Here is a 20384-nt window from a genome sequence, read left to right on the forward strand (position 1 = left end):
ACTTCTCCCACGTCACTCGGCCAGCCTCCAGTGGACTCTGACTCAGCTCTTGGAGGCAGCACGTGCTCCTTCTGTCTCACCCCAAATCTAGCGCATGACACTATATTCTTAATAACATCTTTCACTGATTTTGCAAGAGAAGAAAATAGGAATTTATTTTAGAGTTAATGTCTACACGGCCTTTCTTCCCTCCTAAATTGCACGGTGCATACAGTAATGACAAACATCCATGGAGATTCTGGGAGCCGTGTTCGCACAATCTCCTGACAAACCTGACCTGTGCCCGAGCCTGGGTGGGAAGGGAGAGCGGGGCTCCCTCGGAAGCAGTGGCACCGGTTTTGGTCCCTAAGAGCTGGTCTGATCAGCCCCCAGCTCCCCCAGGAGTCAGCTCTCCTGGGAGTCAAAAGCCCTGAGGCGCTCGCCACACGTGGGAGGTGGGCAGAGAAGCAGGGGGCTTGGAAGCTACAGAAATGATGGATCTTCTCCGGGAGAAACAGTTCTTATCTTCACGTTGGCCCAGCGCTCCAAATGAAAAGTGCATTTGCATAGCTGCTCGAGCTGAAGCTGCAAAGCTCGTAAAGTATTTGCTGGGGCTCTCGGTTGCATAGGAACGTACGTCGAGTACAGTACCGCGGCGGGCCGGGCTGGGCGCCAGGAAAACAACGGATTAATATTGGGAAGGAGAAATTACCCACCACTGGGAAACCAATTAGGTCCCTGATCCGAGCTTGTTACATTGATGGAAATAGATGCGCTCTGGTCTTCACTCAGCTGGGGTGCGAGGCACATTTCCAACTCGCTGGGAAGCTGCTGGAAGAGGGCGGAGGGGCGGGGTCCCGATAACAAGAACCCCATCGCCTGACTCCAAGGGCACAGGCGTGAACAGGAAGGAAGAAGCGAGCAAGAAAAGCCTGGATCAGATCATAAAAGAGCGGCCCCGCCCTCCAGACAAAGCTCAAGGGCAAGGGAGGTGGCCTCTAGGCTGGAGGGTGGTCTGTGGCACTGGTCCTCGGCCCCCCTGCCCTGCATCCAGAGGGCATCTGGAGGGGCCCCACTGCCCTGTGGGCTCTGAGCTGCCCGCCTGCCCATCCTGTTGGGCCCCATCCTGAGGGCCCAGATCTGGATGGCGGGGGTACAGCTCCCCTCCTTCCCTCAGCAGGACCCATGCCATCAGCCAACCCCTTCTCAGGCCTGAGAAGAGGACAGAGGCCCCTGCAGGGCCAGATCCCCCAAGGCATCCCTCCTTCTCAACTGGGCCTGGGTGGGACCCGGGACGAGTGAGGGCCTTATAGCAGTCCTGGCTAGACGTTTCCGGGGTCCACAGAACAATCCCACTCTCTCAGCCACTGTGCCAGCCCCCAAATGAGGCAGGGGTGTGTGTGTGGGGGGGGGAGTTGTTGGCGCCTCAGCTTTGGCCTCTGAAGGCAGAGCCTCCTGGCACATCCCACGCATGTCGGTGTTGGAGGCCTGGTCCCCTCTGTCCTGCTCAGCCATACTCAGGGCCCTGACAAGGCTGGAAAGGAGGCCTCCCCAGTTCCCTTCACTGTCCTGGCCCCAGTCAGGCCCAGCCCAGGCATCCCACAACAGGCCTGAGTGGACATGGGCCCCGCTCTGCTGGATCTTACAGGAGAGGCACCAAGCCAGGTGTCCCCGGGGTCGCTGTGGGGGAGGCGAAGGCCACACACACTCTGCAGCAGCAGCTCCTTCCTCCTCCTGTTGTAACTGCTGCCATTTCCAGGGCCGTCCACCCCTCGAGTCCCTTTTCCCCAGTGGGCCCCCGTCCTGGCCGCAGCTCTCTTCCAGCCCCTGGGGTTCCAGCTGGCTGACACTGAGGATGCAGCGGGGGACACGGGTACTGAGTGGGGGCCAGTGACAGGTTCCCCTGCTGGATGAGAGGACCAGCTCTCCTGCCTCAGCCCATCAGCACCGCCACCGTCTTGCCGTCTCCTTCTCACTTATGCAGGTTTTGGGGCGTAAGGCTGTCGAGGGAGAGCACAGAGGGATCAACATTAGCCAGCCTCAATCCGAGGGCTGCCCCAGGCCTCTAGGTGGAATCCAAACTGCCTGGGTTGCCATCCAAGGCCCCTGGAGACCTGGCCACCGCCGGCAGCTCCCAGCAGCCTCTGAGCTCAGCACTCCTGGCACACTGACCCATCCCTCCACCTGGGGCAGGCTCTGCCACACCACTCCTCCAGACCTCTGCCCATGCTGTCTCCTCTACTGGCCAGCTATGTGCATCTTATAGGATCCAGCCCAAAGACCACCTCCTCTGGGAAGCCGTCGCCTCACACATCCTCTACTGGTTTCCCACAGCACAGGGCAACCCCTTTGATATAGCACTTCTGCCCTTAATGGCCTTTTCCTTCTGCACCTGCAAGGCCTGGCTTCCTGGCAGCCGCATTGCACTCCGTGGTGCCTGAGGGAAGAAGGCGGCATGTTGCCCCTGGGTTCTGCCCCCTCAGCCCCCAGGCAGGCTCCAGGGTGGAGACGAGGGGGCTGAGGGCAGACAGGGGCGAGGGGGGCAGTGGGACTGAAGTTTGGTCTGAACAGAGAAGGGGCTGGCCGCAGGGCATGCTCTGGGCAGAGCGGAAACTGACCTGGGTCCACCGCACTCTGCTTCCTTTTTGAGTTGGTAAGGACTTGGTTTTCATTCATCATCTGGACATCCTGGTCCTCCACGTGATGACTGCGAGGAGGAGAAGACGGAAGATTAGATCAGGCTGCAGGCCCGTGTCCCTGCCATCCTCCTTGTTAGGGCTGGCAGGGGAGGCTGTGAGCAGGCTTGAGGCGCACCTGGTGGTGGTGTGTTTCTCTTGGTGACAGATGTCCGCGTCCTCGGTGAAGAGGATAGTGTGGTAGGGCACTGTGGGCTCACACGTGGGCAGGATGCCCCCGACCAGGTGGCCCACCATGGCTAGGATCCCGTTGTACACGAGCAAGTCGTCCACCAGCAGCTGGACAGACACAGAGGAGGGGCTGCACCAGGTGGCCTGCAGGTCCCCCTCATGTGACCTCGGGCAAAGCGCGTTACTGCTCGGAGCCTGGCCTACTAGGAGCCAGGCCGCGTTATGATTTCAACCCTCCCACCATGGGGACAGGCGATGCCATTGGCCCTATGGCTGCAGATGAGGACACTGAGACTCAAAGCGCTTAAGTACCTCCAGCTCATGGGGCAGAGCTGGGTGGCAAACTTGGGTCTCCGGCCCCCACGGTCCCTGCTCTCCTCACCCCCGAGTTGCCTCCTGGCATGATGAACTCCCTAAACCAGTATGATTTGCCAAGAAAAGATGAAAGGAAAGCCCCTTTCTGTTTTCTCGGGTGATGATTCCAATCACTCAGGGGGGGTTTGGAATTCATGGCTGGATGGCAAGTTTCCCTGCGTCTGAGGACCAGGCATTTGTGTCTGAGGTTGCAACAGAGAGAAGTAAATCAAACTGCGACAAATGATAATTGCTGGCGGCCTAATTACCAACGAGCATAATTATCTTAGAAAACCCAGCTAATAAGTACTCACGCCAAACTCCTTCACCCCTCGATGGGGTGTTTTCGCATAATTCCACAGTTTGATCATTGACACGGTGGTAGGCAGATCAAAAATCACATAAACCCGGTTCACCTGTCAGAGAGAACTAATTAAAACAGGCATGTTTGGAAACAGAGGCGCTAGGCTGGGCGGGGGTGCCGGGTGCGGGCAGGGGGCGAGCCCGGTGGGCGCCTGAGGCAGCGCCTGCCACGTTGGCCGGCCAGGGCTGCTCAGGGACACGGAGCGTGGCGCTCCCGCGGCCTTTCAGCTCCTGGAAGCCCATCTTGAGTCAGGTCATGTGCGGCTGCGTTTGCAACAAACTGCTGAGCTGGCTCTTGGAGGGCCTGGCGTGGCCCTCCTTTAAATACCCGTGGAGACTTGGTGCATCCTTTCCTTTCCCCCAGGTCAGGCCAGAATCAGTCTGGGGCTCCGCGGGCCAAAGGGAGAGGCCCCAGCTCCAGAGTTGAGGAGTAGTGCGCCCGGCCCCAGCACAGCCCTGAGCCCTGTCTGTCCTTCCTCGGCCAGGACTGAGAAGCCCAGGAGCCAGGCGCTGCTGGGTAACCTTACGCGGGCGTCTGTGACCCTCTGCTGCAGCAGGGGCCGCCAGACAGAAGGAGCTAGTAAAGCGGGACGCAGCAGCCCCCGCCAGCTCCCCCTCGCCCAACAAGATGAACTATGAGGGGGCCCCTCCCAAGACAGAAGCAAGCACTAAGCATTCAGCGTTGGCCACAGGCTGCAGGCTTAGCTGAGGCCCAGGCCCTGGGTCTCAGCCTGTGGCCAGCCTCACCGTGCCCCAAGGAGGGGAGGGGAGTTGCGGGGAGGCGGGGTGCTGCTGGCAGGGGGTCAGACTTCTGACTGTACCATGGAAATAATAAAGGTCTAGATGTCAGTCCTCAAACTCACGGGGCACAAGCAGATACAAATGTTTGAGTTCCGCTGGGAGAGTGACAGCTGGAGAAACTGCCCTCCACAAAAAGGCCTTCGAGTGAGACGATGGACGCTTGCTGGCCAAGCTCAAGATGGCAGCGGCTGGACTGGCTAGGGGCCCACGGGTTTGCGGCCTCGGGTCTAAGTGCTGATAGATCTATGCGTTTCCCCTGTGCAGTCGTGGGGAGGGGCTAAGGGGTGGGCCTCGTCTCAAGGGAAGCTGATGGACACACAATGGGGGGGGCAATTTGGGAGGCATGGGAAACTTCCATCACAGAACCACCGATGATGCCCTTGCCTGTGTTTCCAGAGGAAAACGGACCCCCTCATCCTCCTGCTCAATCACATGGAGTGGACAAGGGGACACGCCCGTGGTCACTCGGATGCCCCAGACCCTGCTGCACAGCTCTCCCCAGGCGTCTGAGGCTGGTGGCTGCTAAACCCACCTGTCCCATGTGGCCTGTCTCCTCCCTCTCTACCACACTGACCAGGCCCAGGTGGGTGCAGGACGCCCCAGGCTTGCCATCAGGCTGTGGAGCAAAAAGACAAGCAGGACCAACTGCAGGGTGCAAGATCTGGGAAACTGAGTCAGTTGGCTAGAAGGGCTGACCAGGCAGATTTGGCCAGAGAGAGGGCAGGGTTGGAGTCAAGTGCCCGTGATGTAAGGAAGGAGCAGAAAGGTGACTGTGGAGAGGATGGGGCTGGGAGGAAGGGGGCAGAGTGGGCTGCAGAGAGAAGCAGAGGCCGGAGAACAGAGGGCGATGCCCACAGGCACCGATGGATGCCCGAGTCCCCCAGGCCTGCTGTGCTGTGGCTCCTGGCTTCAGAGTCCCATGTGGCTCTTTGTCTCCCAAGTGTCTCCATATAAGAATCACCCCCGAGCAAAGAGAAAGAACTGCTGGCCTGGAAGAGCCGACCCCGTCAGACGTGTTAGCAAAGACAGCCTTCCTGACAGCCCCCAGGAATTTTGGCTCATTCAAAGTTAACTTGGCCAGGAAGGAAGATGTGTCACTGAGACCAGGGAGAGAAAGTCCCCCTGCCCACCCCAGGGCTGGGAGCCTCTGGAACCCACCAGGCCCGGCAGGATGGGAGCCAGCCACATGTGTCTGCCGTCACTGGTGTCGTTCACTTGGTCGATGAGCTTGTCAGGGGTCCGGATGTCCCCACACACACCCTCCAGGGAGTTCACACTGTCGGGGAAGGCGGCGATATCTGAGGAGGCCTCTAAGCTGCCATAACCCAAAGCAGTGTGCTCGGCACCATGGGCCACTCGCAGCCGCCAGCTCCATCATGTTGACGGAGATGCTTGGGGCTGGCGGGCCAGCAGAGCAGCCGTCTGCTGCTCTGGGCTGCCAGAGAAGTGACAGCTGAATTAGACTAAGTTTTGGGGAAAATGAGAGCATGGAGGTTGGTGGGGGGCAGGGGGTGGAGGCGTGGCCAGTTTCATGGAAAGGGAGGAAACCACGCAGAGAGCTGGCTGAAAAAGAGGCGTTTCCTGGAAGTGCTGGAGGCAGGAACCAGAATGTGGCTGCTGCTCTGGAGAAGGGCAGGCACACTCTGCACAGACTTGTCTCTTCTGCAAGGGGCCGGGTCCTGGCTGGGCTGTTTTGGCACATGAGGACCGCACCAAGGCTGGAAGCAGGGGAGCCTGACCCAGCTCCCTACTGATGGGCATTAGTGTGGATCCGGAGAGCCCGGTTCCAGCCCTGGCTCTGCCATTCCAACCTGCGAGACCTTGGGCAGTTCACAGGGCCTCCCTGGGCCGGCCCCTCATCTGTGAAATGAGCATAAACATCTGTATGTCCCAGAATTGACAAGACCTCAGAGGACACCGGATGTGAGTGCTCTCGTAAAACCAATGGGGCCTTATACATCCCAGGAATCCCTAAGAACAATCAAAAACACTGAGAATCCTTTATCCCGGCTGAGGAGGATGGTGTCACCAGGGGAAGGCAGAAAGGGTCCAACAGGAACCCAAGGACCCCAAATCGATGCCAGGCAGGCTCTGGGGTTTGACCTGCTCCGACAGCTCTCTAAGTGTGGTGAGTCGGGGATCACAGACCAAGAGCCCTGAAGGGTCAGGCAGGTTAATAACAGAGGCAGGACAGCTCAGTGGTCAAGAGCATGGTCTCTGGAGCCAGACTCCCAGCTCCACTACTCACTGGCTGTGTGACCTTGGGCAAGTTACCCAACATCTCTGTGTCTCAGTTCCTCATCAGCAAAGTGGGGATAACAGCACTCCCTTCAGGAGTAAGGGCAAGTGAGGTACCCTGCGACAAGCCCCGGCACAGAGGGAGCCCTCAGTAAATATTACCAACATGTTTCGGGGGCGTGGTAGATAACAATGAGGAGCGAGGACCGAGATCAACTAGAAGGGTGTGCTCGGGGAAAGGGCCAGTGGATACTCGGGTCCAGCCATCATCACTCTGCTTGACTGTGGCCTTGCATTGCCAATTTCTCAAAAGAAGCTGAAGATCGGGGTTTTCGTGTGAAACCTTCTGATTTTTGAAAAATATTAGTAACTAATTTAAAATATTTAAGAACTCACTGGGCTAACAGTTTGCAAATTCTGGTGCGGGCATTCCATGAGCAAAGGGTTCCGTGGTCAATAAATTCAGGACACGGTGAGTTAACACAGTGCACAGCTTGCTCCCTGCAGGCCTTGTCAGAGCCTTTAGGACTCCAAAGTGCCCATGGTTCTCTAGCAGAGGACTGCAGCTGTAGCCTCTCCCAATTCCCTGGACCCCAGGACTCTTGCTTTTGTGGAATTCCCATTACGGATGCCCTGGCAGGCGCGGCTGGGAGCTGCTCACAGCTTTGCCCACCGCAGTCTGGGGGTCTGGTTCCCACAGACATTTCCCTCCACGCTCAGGGCTCCTGCTCCTCCCTGAGCCTCCTGCGCCCCCTGTGGCTGGAGTGGAGCCCTCCGCTGAGAAAGGATACTGTTTTCCGACAGGGGGATCTTCTCTCCGTGCTCGTCGTACAGCTCCAGGCCAGTGAGACCGATGTAATAGGGGTCACCCCAGCTGGTCAGGAGCTGAAACTGGAAAATGACTGCAACACGTGATTAAGGGAAAACAGAGAACAAAGTAAAACAACGACAAAGACAGCATGCGGACACATCTTCTTTTGGTTTATATGGATGAACGAGAGAAAAAACCTGGTGCTTTCCTCTCACTGAGACTGAAGCCTATGAAAACGTGGCACCAGACTTTCTTTCACTGTAACCAGGTATTTCTGTGCGTGCTTTAAGAATTCAAAAGCTTTCTCCAGGAGACAGGACAGGAGGGTAGGAAGGGAGGGTCGGGAGGGAGCTGGCAGGGGAAACATTTGTGTCACGAACTCATTGTATGGTGCTGAAATTGACTAGGCCTCAAATTGCCTCATGCCTCAGTTTACCTGGCTGCAAAATGACAAGAACAGAGTACCTGTTCCCTCCTCCACCCATTTCAAGTGTGCAAGGGGCATGCGCGAGCTTGACAGCATCAGGCCGGATGGCCGTGCAGGGTGACCTGCCATTGCTGACTGAGTCCCACACTCGAACCCGGGCACCAGCCTGCCTCAGCCCTGTCCCACTGGCCCCCAGCGTTCCCCAGAGCAGGCAGGGCAGGAAACCTGGGAAGCAGCAGGGTGGCTCCCAGGTGATGGCAGAGCCAGGGGCAGTGCTTCCAGAAGAACAGGCTGGTGGGAGAGGAGGCTGCCTGTGCTCACTAACTGGGCCCTGCTCCTTCCCAGCTATGTGGCAGTGGGCAGGTTACTTAGCCTCTCTGGGCCTCCGTTTTCTCAGCTGTGAAATGGGGGTGCTAACAGTGCCCATCTCACGGAGCTGTGGTGAGTGAACACGGGCAACCCACTGCAGACGGTGCCAGGCCGTGGAAAGGGTCCAGTAAATTTGAGTGATTATTCCTTCTGTCCTCAGCCCCTCCCTGCCTAGTTCCAAGGGGAGCCCCTAGACTAGTCCCTGGGTCAGTTCCAGCTTCTCTGGGCCCTCCTGCACCCTCAGCCCACCAGGGGGCGGGATCTAGACCTTGTGTTGCTGCCCCGACCTGTCCCAGCAGCACCCAGTTGCCCGAGGACCCTCCGGTCCTCTCCTCTGGTTCCCTGCGTGGTGCTCCAGCAACCTCGGCTCGGGCCTCCCTGAAACCCTGGTCAGCAGCTGAGGCCAGATGTCAAGGGCTTTGCCCTCTCCCTGCATTCCAGCCTGGCCCACGAGGGCCCGCGAGTGCAGGCAGGGTGGGAGAAGGATACAGCCACACGGCATCAGCGGCGCCTCGTAGTCCATGCTCGCCCGCTCCAGGCTTTTTGTGTCGAGCCTGAGAAAACACAAGACAGCACCAGGAAGCAGAAAATCGCAACAGCCCAGACTCGCTGGTCAGCGATTCCCCAGGCGCCAGACTTTGAAGACATGTGGCAGTTTCATGCTCCCTGGGAGACAGTGGGGCAGACCCCCTCCCCCCCCCACCCCCCCGAGGCCTCTGCTGGCAGGGAGTGCCCATTCTGTGGGCAGGGGCTCAGTCATCACCAATGCTAGCACAGGGTGTTCTCGGGCTCATGGATGTGGATTCTTCTGTGCCTCTATCAACCCTGGCAGGTGGGTACTCACATCCCTAGGCTGTGCGTGAGGAAACTGGAGCACAGAGACGTGAAGCCACTTGCCCAAGGTGGCAGAACTGAGCTGTGACCTGAGGCTGAGCAGTTGCAGAGTCCACTCTGTTAAGCACCCCACTCTTCTGCCCTTCATGAATAAGGTAGGTCCACATGAGCTGAGAGCTGAGCAAGACTCATGATGGGGTGATGGGGTGGAGTGTTGGGTGGGGTTAGGCTACATAGTGGGGTGGTCCGGGGGCGATGTCTGAGCTGAGGAGGAGGCAGCCACGGGAAGAGTCAGAGCTGGGTGTTCCAAGCACAGGTGCAGTCAGAGCAAAGGCCCTGAGGTGGGAAGGGGCTGGGTGGTCGGTGTTTGACCCAGAAGGCAGCCAGGGACTGGTGTGTAGGGCAGGATGGGAGGAGGGCAGGGAGAGAAGGCTGGAAGGTGGGGAGCACGCTGAGGGCTTTGGCCTTGTGATCCTGAGCAAGTGGCTTCACTAGCTGGAGCCTCAGTTCCCACATCTGTAAAATGGGCATAATAATCCCTCCTTCCAAGGGTGGGTGGAAGGATTCCCTGAAGGGTAAATACAAAGCATGTGGCACAGAGCAGGCACTGGGAGGGAGAGCTCTCCTCCATGCTCCTCCCTGTGGGGCTGCTCTCCTTGGTCCCCAGCCGCTGCCCTCTAGCTCTGGCCTAGTTCCCTTCGACTTCAAGGGCAATGTTATAATTAAGTGACTGTTCCCACGACTGGCCCAAGAAGTGATCCCAGCTACAGTGGAGGGAAACTCATGTTCTTTCCAGACCTCGGCCTCTGGCATTTGGACATCAGGGGGTTTAAAGGAGTAAACTTAACGTGGCATTTACAAATTGTTAGGAACTTAATGCAGCTGAGATGGGGCCGAGAAATCCCAGTGAATCCATGAAATGTTAGGCTCTATTTATCTCCTGGACTCTTTCTAAATCAGCAGCACGGAAACGAGGGAAGGAAGGCCTTTCCTGGAATCGGCTGGCGGGCACTTCTGGAATCAAGGCAGGCCGGGGCCTCTTTTCTCAGCAGGAAGTGCAATGAAGCATTTAAAATCTCCAGCACTCCAGACTGTGAGAACCCAAACATCCCAGACAAGGTGGGCGCATTCCCCAGGCTTCTGGAGAGGCTTGGCTGAGCTTGAAAACGGCCAAGTTGAAAAGCGATGCGTTTGATCATCATTTCAAAACCTTTCCGTGTACACTTCAGAGCACGGGGCACAGCGGGCGCCCGGGGGCTGGGAGGGGATGTTCCTGGCGCACCCCTCACCTCCGGGCCGGCTGGGGAGGCAGTCGAGCCTGGAGGTAGTCCACAAAGAGGATTTCTTGAGCAAAATCAAAGTGGCAGTTGCCCGGCCCCTTCCGGATGAGGAAGCCCTCGGGAGGGGAGACGCACAAGCCGTCCAGGGAGACGTGGACGATTTTGGCCTAGCAAACAAAAGAAAAAATATGCCTGAGGAAAAGGAGCCAGCAGGGAGGAGAGCTGTGCGTGCTGACACGGCTGGTGCTGCTGGCAGCTGGCATTTATGACGGAGAGCCTTCAGAGCCCTCAGGCTTGAGAAATAGCTGGGTCTGGCCTTTCTCCTAGACCAGAACCACCTGGGCAGGGCCCACTTTCCAGAATTATCCCCCCTCCTTGCCAGGCGCTGTGCTAGGCACCAGGCAGACAGCAGGTGACAAGGCAGGTGAGGCCCCTGCCACACACAGTGGACACACACAGACATTCTCCCGTCCACTCAGCTGCAGCAGCCTGAGGTGGTACAACATGGTGGTCAAGGGCATGGACTCTGAAGTCCACCATTTGTAGTTGTGCAAGTTACTTAACCTCCCTATGCCTCAATTTCCTCATCTGTTAAATGGGCTCAGTGATGGGGTAACTTATATAAAGTATCCAGAACAGAACAGCGCCTGGCACAAAATACACACTCGGTAAGTGTTAGCCTGTCCTGATGCTTCTTCAAACCCTGGCTCACACGTCACCACTTTGCCTAGCACTTTCCCCTGGGACAGAATGAGCCCCTTCCTGATCTTCCTTCTCAGAGCCCTTAGCCTGTCCTTTTAGGGCATGGACTCCCTCGCAGTGTCCTCAGTGGTTTCTGGGTCTCCCTTGATGGCAGAGACCCCAGCTGGACCATGTCTGAATTGGCCTCAGGGCTGGCACACAGCAGATGCTTACCAAGAGCGTGCTGAATCGGCTGGATTTGGGCCAACACGTCCCCCTGTTGTAGGCCAGATTTCACCAGCCAGATGGCCAGGATCTACCAGCAAATCTCAAAGCCTTGATGGCAGGTCTGAAGCACTCAGCTGTTTCCCCTGGGCAGCAGTGGGGGGCAGAGAGGGGCTCTGACAAGCCAGCACCCTCTCTCCGACTACACACTTTGGAATCAGGGCTCCTTGGCACCTTACCCCATCTTCATGGTGAGCCCCCGGGCCCAAGTGCTGACCAAGCTGGTGGGATTTCACCTCTGGGAGAGGAGAGGGACTCCTCCACGCAGAAAGAAAGGGGCCCTGTCCTGGGTCTCATGGATAAGTAATGCGGCTCTGGGGCCCTTCATTCCTTCAGCATTTAGGGAGCCCCCCTCCCCTCATGTCAGCCAGTTGGTTAGTCACGGGCTACATAAACCTAAAAAGTGTAGGGTGACTGGCTTCAGGCATGGCTGGATACGGGGACCCAAAGCCTGTCCCTACCTCTCCACTGTGCTTCTCCTAGGGCTAATTCCTACCCCTGCCCCAGGGCTGGACCTGTGACCCAGGGCTGGCCAAAGTGACAATTGTAACCCACTGGCCATGTGACTGGCTCAGGGTCGTGGAACTTGGCTAGAAGAATCCCTGGGCTTCTGCCGGCTTGCCTTGCGAGAGGAGTTCTCTCTTCCGCTGGACTTGGGGCACGCAGGATGTAAGCCTGCCGCTGCCAGGGTTTGCTCTGTGGAAAAAGCCATCTGAAGGGAAGCTGGCAACAGACAAAAGCACAGGCCCAGGAAGCCCCTGTCCCTCTTCAAGGCCACCACCTCCTCCAGGAAGCATCCCTGACTTCCCCAGGACTCTCTTCATTCCCATGGAGGGGACTTTTATTATCACTCGCATCTTGTAGCTAAGGAAACTAGAGTTCCAAGAAGCTACACAATTTGCCCAAGGACACACTGGAGGATCTGAAGCCCCACCTCCTGGAGTGCAAGGCCTGGCTTTCACCACGTGCCAGGTGCCCCAGGTGCCCAGTAGGGCCTTGGAGAGTAGGCATCCGATGCATCTTCCTGGAGAGGGGCCACAGTTTCCATCACACTGTGCCCTGGGATCCGCCCTCTCAGATGGAGCCCCTCTCCCCATGTCCCTCATCCCACGGTGGCCAGCATCTCTGGCACCGAGGCTGGTGGGGCCAGACCTGGGAGGCAGGGGCTCTGAGCCCAACGTATCCAGGCAGTGAAGTTGGGTCGCGGAAGCTCCAGTGGAAAGACTAACCGGCTCAAGGGGACGTAAAGGCCCAGAGGCATGAGCTGAGGCAGAAGAATGCTTTTTTAAGGCCAGTATATCTGACTTCTTAAACCTGCTGAACCTGAGAGGGCTTATAAAGACACCAGGGCGGCCTGGGGAGGATTTCTAAACCAGACTCAGAGAAGCCAGTCCTCCAGAGGGACAGCGCCTGGGGGGCGCGGCCTGCGACTCCGCCGTGGTACCCACCACGGTTCTGACGGCCCCGCAGAAAGACTCTGGCATGTCCATGGGGGTGCCCAGATGGGGGTCACAGGGCCCAAGGCCGAGTCTGGCTTTGTCAGCTCGTGTGTGGCAGAGAGTGAGACGACCCTCCTGAGGCAGGTCTCCTCCTCCTCCTCATTTTACAGATGAGGAAACTGAGGCCCAGGGAAGGCAGCCCTCTGCCCAGGTCACACAGCTGGTTAGGGTCAGAGCTGAGATTCAGACGCAGGGCCCTGGGACTCGGGGCCCTAACTGCACTGCTGCGCTTCAGGTGACCTTACCTGACCCCTCTTACCATCACCCCTCTACGTAGTGGGAAGGGACAGATGTTTCACAGTCACACGGACAGGAAAGGCCACATCAAGGGGCACCTGCGATGCTCTTTTCCACATTCCAGCAGAGGCCCCTGCCTTATCACACCCAACAGAAGAACACAACATGGAAATTAGGGTGTGGACTCCAAGCCCAGCAGACATGGACAGGGGCTCTAGCTGTGTGGCTATGGACAGGCGACTAGCCCATTCTGAACCTCAGCTTCTAATACTCTGAGAGATGGGGTGATAAGAGCTGCCCCCAGAGGCTGGGACGAGGTCCAACAAAATGACGAATGTGTGGAGCCCTCAGCCCAGGGCCGGGCCCCCAAAGTGCTCAATGAGCACGGCCGCAAGAACCACTGTGAGTTGGGAACCCCCGGAATGAACAAGGTGCAGTGGTTTCCCGAGTCTGCCCTGGGCTCCAGCCTGCATTTGCTGTTTGCAGAAGGGAAGAGCAGCACACTCTCTCCCCGGCCGTAACCCCCCAGCTCCATTTGGAAAGTTCTGGAGGATTTATGCCCCTCTCTGGCAGCCACGCCAGCCATCCATCAAGGCGCCCTCTCCCTGACAGCGGACGGAGGGCAGCCGCTGTTCCCCGCCTTACCCCTCGATAGGTGTCCTCAGGAGATTTATTGTAGTTCCAGAAGCGCAGGCCCGCGATGCTCTCGGCTTTGTTGAAGTGGATCGTGACCACGTGGTCCAGCCCCGGCGAGAAGGGGATCAGCCACATATGCTCATCCTCCATCGTGATGTTGGCTCCATCGATTAACCTGCACACAGCGGGGAAGGGGCGGTGAGATGGGGGCGGCCCAGGCCTTCAGGAGAAATTCCAGCGTAGGGGGTGCCCCCACGCATCACCCTGCACGAGCGGCTGGAGCAGGAGCGCTCAGGGAGGTAAGGCCAGTGAGAGCCGCAGTGAGGGCCATCTCTCATCTGTGAAATTGGACAAAATAAGAGAACGGAAAGAATAATGGTCTATGCTGTTAAAGGTGCAGTGAAGCAATCATCGAGGTTTAAAAAAAAGGGGAAATGTGTCATTTTTCAGGATCCTTTAACCCAGTGATCCCATTTCTGGAATGTTTCCCCCCTATGGAAAACGTATTCAACATGTTGGGAAAGCCATCTGCACAAAGACATTCATTATTGACATTAGGGAAAAAAAAGGAGAGAGAGATAACCTAAAATGTTTCAAAATAGGGAAAGGGTTGGGTAATGTGTACAGTTGTGAAAACGACAATCCTGAGGACAACACAGCGACAAGGAAAAGGCTACGGGACAGCAGGGCCACTGATGTTAATGCTGTCAGATGAGGACAAGGACCAGGAGAGATTATGCAAAAGGAAAAACATACTGTGTCAGAGGGGATGGGAGTGACTGTTTTTCTCTATTGTCCAAACTTTCTGTAAAATGCCGCATTGACTCTATGGTGCATTTTGAAAGAATTCTAGCCCTTCCTTCTCATGCTAGGGGAGAGAGAGCAGCACCCGGGTGAACTTGGCAGCTTCCGGCATGGGACAAGAACAGGGAAGGTGCCTGCGTGGGGAGCTGGCCTGGCCTGTAAGCACAGAGTGTGGGTGTCCCAGTGCAGCCCCCAGCCATGGGGAGGGAGCCCCTGGCACCCCTGTGCTCTTCTCAGCCACTCTTCTGAGCAACCCTGTCACCTTGCCCATGCTGCTCTGCCGCCCTGAAGGCCCAGTTTCTGGCTCTCCTGCTCCGGACAGCCTGCCTCATTCCCCTCAACTCTGCCTGTGTTTGTCCCAGACCGTCCTGCCACTGGCTGCCCCGACTGCCCAGCATGTCTCAGCCATACCCAGACCCATATCCTCATGCATCTCTGGCCCGTGTGTCTGGCACTGCCACTTAGAGGCCTGGCCCTGGGGACAGGGGCCCAACTCTCAGCCATTTGGGCAACCCCTTCCCCTTTCACTCCTATTTCTCCAGTGACTTTGAAGCTGCTGCACTGGGAGAAATTCAAGCTACTGCCACATTTCCTAGATTTTAAAATAAACTTTATTTTTTCCTTTTACATTTTAAAGTTTTGAATTTGGAATAAATCTTACAACCTAAGTGTTCATCCAAGGAGGTAATCTTTCTTTTTTCCTCTAAAAGGCTGTTATTAACTTGATGGATGGTGTGTCTTACAATTGCTGGCACCTTTAACTGAGGAAATTCAGCAATTTAACACTAGGGTGTTTGTGGGATTAAGCTGACTGAGGATTACCACTAGAGAACATTCCACAGCCTTCCAAAGGAGTTACTTCTCTGTCCTGGGACTGGGGCCACCTCCACAGCAAAACTGTTGCCCAATTCTGAGAGTGGAGAGAACTGGTGAAGCTTTTACAGCTGATGGTGAAGGCAGGTTCCTGCAGACACCCTCAAGAATATCAAAGGGACATTCCCTAGCTCTGTCCACAGAAAAGCCTAGAAACGATGACTGACTCAGCAGCTATGAGCATCCCTAGTGGCTGTATTATGGTCTCTAAAGACCATTTAACAATGGAAAGAACCAGGGTTTCTTGGACAAATGGCTGATTCCACGTCTGGGACAAGAAATATACAGGATGAGCTTGGACTATCTTGTCACATCGGAAAGCAGGAAAGCTGCCAGAGGCTACTATTTAAAAAAGGATTCGGAAGCTGCCAGTGTCTGAGAGGGGACAATTTGGGCATCAATAGGATAAAAACCACAAGAGGTTGAAACCCTCCAAACACAGTCACAGTACATTTCAATCCATGAGTTTATGATAGTCAAAAATAAACGTTTTTAAGGGATGCTAGAGAAACAATTTATTTTGAAAACTGAAAAATAAAGGAAAAGAATTAAGCATTTAGACTGCCTTTCCTGTTTGAACTGTGCCTTAGAATAACCAAATAATTGAGGGAAATTTTCTCTTTACTGATGAAATAAAGAATGATAGGATCAGCGTATCATCATTTTGCAACCCCTAATAAATCAGTGGATTTAGCCACTGAGCATCACTGGCCACCAACATCACCAAAAACCTGACAATCAGATATTGGATATGTCCTGAAGTGACAGTGACATCCACACCCCAGCGGTCATGTCCTGTCCTAAGGTCACACCTCTGTCTGATCAGGCCTCCAGACCTAGTGAACAGTTTACAAGAAATACAGGGGCCTGAAGAACGGGTTAAATAATTCCATAGAGATGCAACTAGTAAGATCCAGACTCTACAGGGCAAAAACCTGGTTTCTTCTACAGATAATTTACAAGGAAAAAAACACAAAATGATGGAAGGGAACCTAGATTACAAGAGGCGTAAGAGACATATCAACCAATCCAATGTATGGGCCTTACGTGGATCTCAGTTCAAGGGAAAAACTGTTGAGAAAGGGGTGAGGGGGCTGTCAGGGAAACAGGATCACGCTGGGCCTCTAGTCCTTTAAGTCATAAGTGTTAATTTCTTTGGTTGTAATAGTGGTACTGAGATTATGTTTTCTCTTTAGAGTCCTCATTGTTTAGAGAGACATAGTGAAATACGCAGAGATGAAATGCTACCAAGCTTGGGATTTGCTGTGACGTAACCCGGCAGAGGGGCAGTAAGTGGTGGGTGTGGATGAACACGCCAGGCAGCACGAGCTGGGCACTTTCACAGCCAGGAGCTGGGTCCCAGGCCCCAAGTCTGAGTATGCAGGAGTGGGACTGGCCAAGATGCAGAGCGCAGAGTGGCTGGGGAGCAGGCAATCACTGCAGGGCCTGAGGGCTGCGGGTGAGGGGCGCCTTCCAGGAAAGCAGGGAAGAGCTGAGCATTGACCCTGAAAGCACTCTGGGCCAGGCAGGGGGGCAAACTGTGATGTAACAGTCCCCTTCCTGCCAGCTAGCCACGCTCTCTGGCACTGACGTGGCCTGGTTAACTAGTGATACAGAGACCGAGGCAGGGGCAAACAGTCTAACTTAGCAGTTAAATGCATGGGTGCTGGTCTCCCGTGGGTCTGCATTCCAATCACGGCTCTGCCACTCAACTAGTCTGGGTGACCTCTGGCCAGTTTCTAACCTTTCTGTACCTGTTCCCTCATCCGTAAACGGGGGCCTCTTAGGCTGTTTAATGTTTCAGTGGATGAGTATCTGTGACCTGTACAACACAGCCCAGCATCTGGCATTTAATAAGTACTCAAAAAATGGCAGCTCTAATTTCAGCTATTTTTATTATTACTATTATTATTGGAGGGGTTAAGAAACACACTTACTAGCTGGCAAGGGGCAGAGCCAGGATTTGAACTCTCATCCCTCTGACTCCCCTAGACTGCTCTTGTTCAACCTGCCAGGCAGAGCCCAGGCCCATCAGCTGTCTGAGCAGGGGGGCCGAGGACCCGTCTGCAGGTTATGAGATCAATGCTGTATCTCAGGCTTGTCCTCTTACTCACTTGACCCCAGCTGGGCTTATGAAATCTGACAAACGCAGAGCGCAGTGCAGCCCCAGCCACCTGCGGAGACTTCTCAACAATCACCTACAGTCTCAAGGAAGAGCAAGCTTTCAGCCCCGAGAGATGGGGTCAGTCATCCGTAAAGGCAGAGCCTTACCGAGCAGCTGCTGCGTTCAAGGCCCTACGCGAAGCATGGTGGAGAAAACAAAGCACAGTCATGTCTGGAAGCAGGAGAACCTGGCTTTGCATGTCGTCTACCACCTCCAGCTGTGTGGCCCTGGGAGGTCACTAAAACGAGAAGACTACAGACCTCACGGTGTGGCTGGGAGAAGGCGGAACGGGGGATGCTATGTGCTGTTCGCGTCTGAAGTCTAAGACGCAGAACAGGTCCCGAGCCCTGCTGTTCTGAGAGGAAGCTGTCTACACACACTTACTTGTCCAGGGTCCGGGAATCATCGGTGTACTCGGGGAGGTCATTTAAGTCTCTGGGAGAGGCGGAGATCTGGTGCAGGCTGATGGGCAGGGCCTGGCCGTCCTTGCCCACCACCTCCAGGCCTGTGAGCCCCAGGTAGTGCAGGTCCCCCCAGGAGGCAGTGAAGTTCAGCTGAAGGCCTGCAACAGGAAGACAAGTGGCCCGTGAACACCAGAGGTTCTGGAGGAGGTACCCAAGATGGAGACGGGAAGAGGAACGACCTTTACCCTCTGCACTCTACCACCTTGAAAACCCAGACTCAAATGAAAGTGCCCTCAGGGTGGGCTCTGCACCTTTCCTCCTGGTGGCCCTCGGGTCTGGACACTGCTGATGTTTGAGAAATGTCTGCAGGATGAATGGACCAGTGTTGTTTAAACCTGTACATGGCCCTGGCTCCTTTCTCCACTTATCCATTATGTCACTTCACCCCATGCTTAACACCCTTGCAAGGCTTTCCATGCTGCCTGGCCAACAGGCTTCTACCTATTTCTCTAACCTCATCTTGCATCAGGGATCTCCAGCTCCACCCAGATTATCTTTAGGTCACTCATATTTACATTCCTCTCTCCCATCATAGGGCCTTTTCACATGCTGTTCTCACTCTCTGGCACTGACATGGCCTGGTTAACTTGTGCTCATCCTTCATATCCCAGCTTACTTCCCCAGGGAAGCCCTCTTGACTTCTTTGACCACGTCAGACCTCCATTCATAGCCTACCATGTCACTGTGAACTTCTTCCATGCCCTGGCCACCATGTGATCATTTGGTAAATAACTGTCTGCCCCACCAAACAGTTAACTCCCTGAGGGCAGAAACCTCATCTGTTTTGTTAGACCATCGTGTCTCCAAAGCCTGGCATAGTGCCTGGCACATAGTAGGAGCTCAGTACAGATGGAATGATGAAACAAGTAGCTAATGGAGGCAGTTACATCAATAAGCCGCAATATCGGAAATGGACATTTTATGCAAGTTGGCCACTATCATGAGGATTCATGTGGATTCAGGGTAGAGGAAGTGTGACCTATGGTGGACCTACCTCCATCCTTTAGCTCCTGCCCCACCCCTGCTCCATCAGAGACCGTTTAGAAGTGACCTTCTGTGGTCCTGGGGCAAAACAGCCCAGGTGAGTCATCCCTTTGCCCAGAAACTGAGTGAAGATACTGCTCCAACCCCGTCAGACGTTTGGCTGGAACTTCTCTCTCCTTTATGGTCTCCTGTTCGAGCAGGACCAAGCCCAGCGAACTCTTCTACCCTTGCAGAATTTGGAGCCAATTTTGCACCCTTTTGGGTGGCTGTGTTGAAAAGATTCACAATCTTTGCAACTTTCACAGACTGTCAACACTGGGGCACTGAAAGGAGGAAGCCTGGATGTCGTGCAGTCCCACCCATTTCAGCTCAGATGAGGAGGCAGAAGCCCAAGGAGGTCGCAGGACGTCTCTGTGGATACGAAGTGAGGCCAAGCCACGCAACCTCCCTGGAGCTCTGCTTCCTCTCCTACACCCGTCATCTCCCAGCGTGTGGGTGAAGACATCCTAGGTCATTCAGCTGCCGGCCCATCTGTCAGCTGACCAGATACATGAGCACACTCAGGAGAGGCCAGCCAGGCCAGCTCAGCTGAGAACTGCACAGGAAGCCACTGAATTATGAGCTGATCATGAATAAATGGTGATTATGCTAAGCAACTAAATTTTGGGATGATTTGTTCAGCAGCAAAAGCTAACTGATACACTCCTTCTCATCAAGGGTCTGTACTCTGTGAGGCCTTCCCTAACCAACCAAGCTCAAATAGCACCCTTACCACTCTCTAAACACTTCCCTTGCTTTATTTCTTGTCATAACTCTTATCACCACCTGTAACATATTCTATACTCATTGCTTATTTGTTTTCATCATCTTCCCCACTAAAGTGGAAGCTCCCTGATGGCAGGGACACTGTGGGCTGTGTTCACTGCTGTATTCCCAGAGCCTAGAACAGTGCCTGAAAAACAGATGGTCAATAGAATAGAATAGAAAAACAATAGAAGTTGTTTTTTTAAGAAAACAAATAATTGGTTGAAGAGTAGGTGATCAGTAGATATCTGAAGGTAAATGAACTAGAATGAAACCACTGAGTTTCACCAAATTCCTAGTCAATGGCAGACAAATATTAATGGCTCATCCACTATCTACCAAGCCCTGTTCTTGGTACTGGAGATACAGGGGTCTCACATAGCAGAACCTCTGGACTCTAAGAGCCTCTACTGTAGTGAAGACAGACAATGAACACGTAACAAACAAATACGATGGTTCCACCGTGATGCAGACCATGAAAAAAATAAAAGAGAAGGGACACGAAGGACTGAACAGGGGGGGGGGTGTCCAGGGGGGGTTCTCTCTGAGGAGGTGACATTTGAGCTGAGACCTGGGTGCCGAGAAAAAGGCCACAATTCTTCAGCATTTCTGGAAGAAGAACATTCTAGG

The 20384-nt window shown here is 55.0% G+C and overlaps 1 protein-coding gene across 22 annotated transcripts in view; it reads right to left on the bottom strand.

Annotated features, from left to right (window-relative positions):
• Nucleotides 1-128: 128 nt before the first annotated feature.
• KATNIP (katanin interacting protein) overlaps nt 129-20384 on the bottom strand; it is a 202902-nt gene continuing 182646 nt past the window's right edge. For 20 of the 22 annotated variants that reach the window (XM_070230860.1, XM_070230866.1, XM_070230862.1 and 17 more), the window contains 10 exons: nt 17887-18064; nt 13671-13836; nt 10333-10490; nt 8699-8763; nt 7394-7504; nt 5523-5662; nt 3515-3616; nt 2794-2954; nt 2598-2686; nt 129-1979 (listed from right to left, as the gene is read on the bottom strand). In XM_070230860.1, coding sequence (XP_070086961.1) covers nt 1921-1979; nt 2598-2686; nt 2794-2954; nt 3515-3616; nt 5523-5662; nt 7394-7504; nt 8699-8763; nt 10333-10490; nt 13671-13836; nt 17887-18064 — 1229 coding nt within the window. In that variant the 3' untranslated portion in view covers nt 129-1920. Of the gene's footprint in view, nt 1980-2597; nt 2687-2793; nt 2955-3514; nt 3617-4896; nt 5663-7393; nt 7505-8698; nt 8764-10332; nt 10491-13670; nt 13837-17886; nt 18065-20384 lie in introns of all 22 variants that reach the window. The other 2 variants (XR_011424298.1, XR_011424297.1) reach the window with 1 other exon arrangement.

The sequence above is a fragment of the Equus caballus genome, chromosome 13 (genome assembly GCF_041296265.1).
Source record: "Equus caballus isolate H_3958 breed thoroughbred chromosome 13, TB-T2T, whole genome shotgun sequence".
NCBI lineage: Eukaryota > Metazoa > Chordata > Mammalia > Perissodactyla > Equidae > Equus > Equus caballus.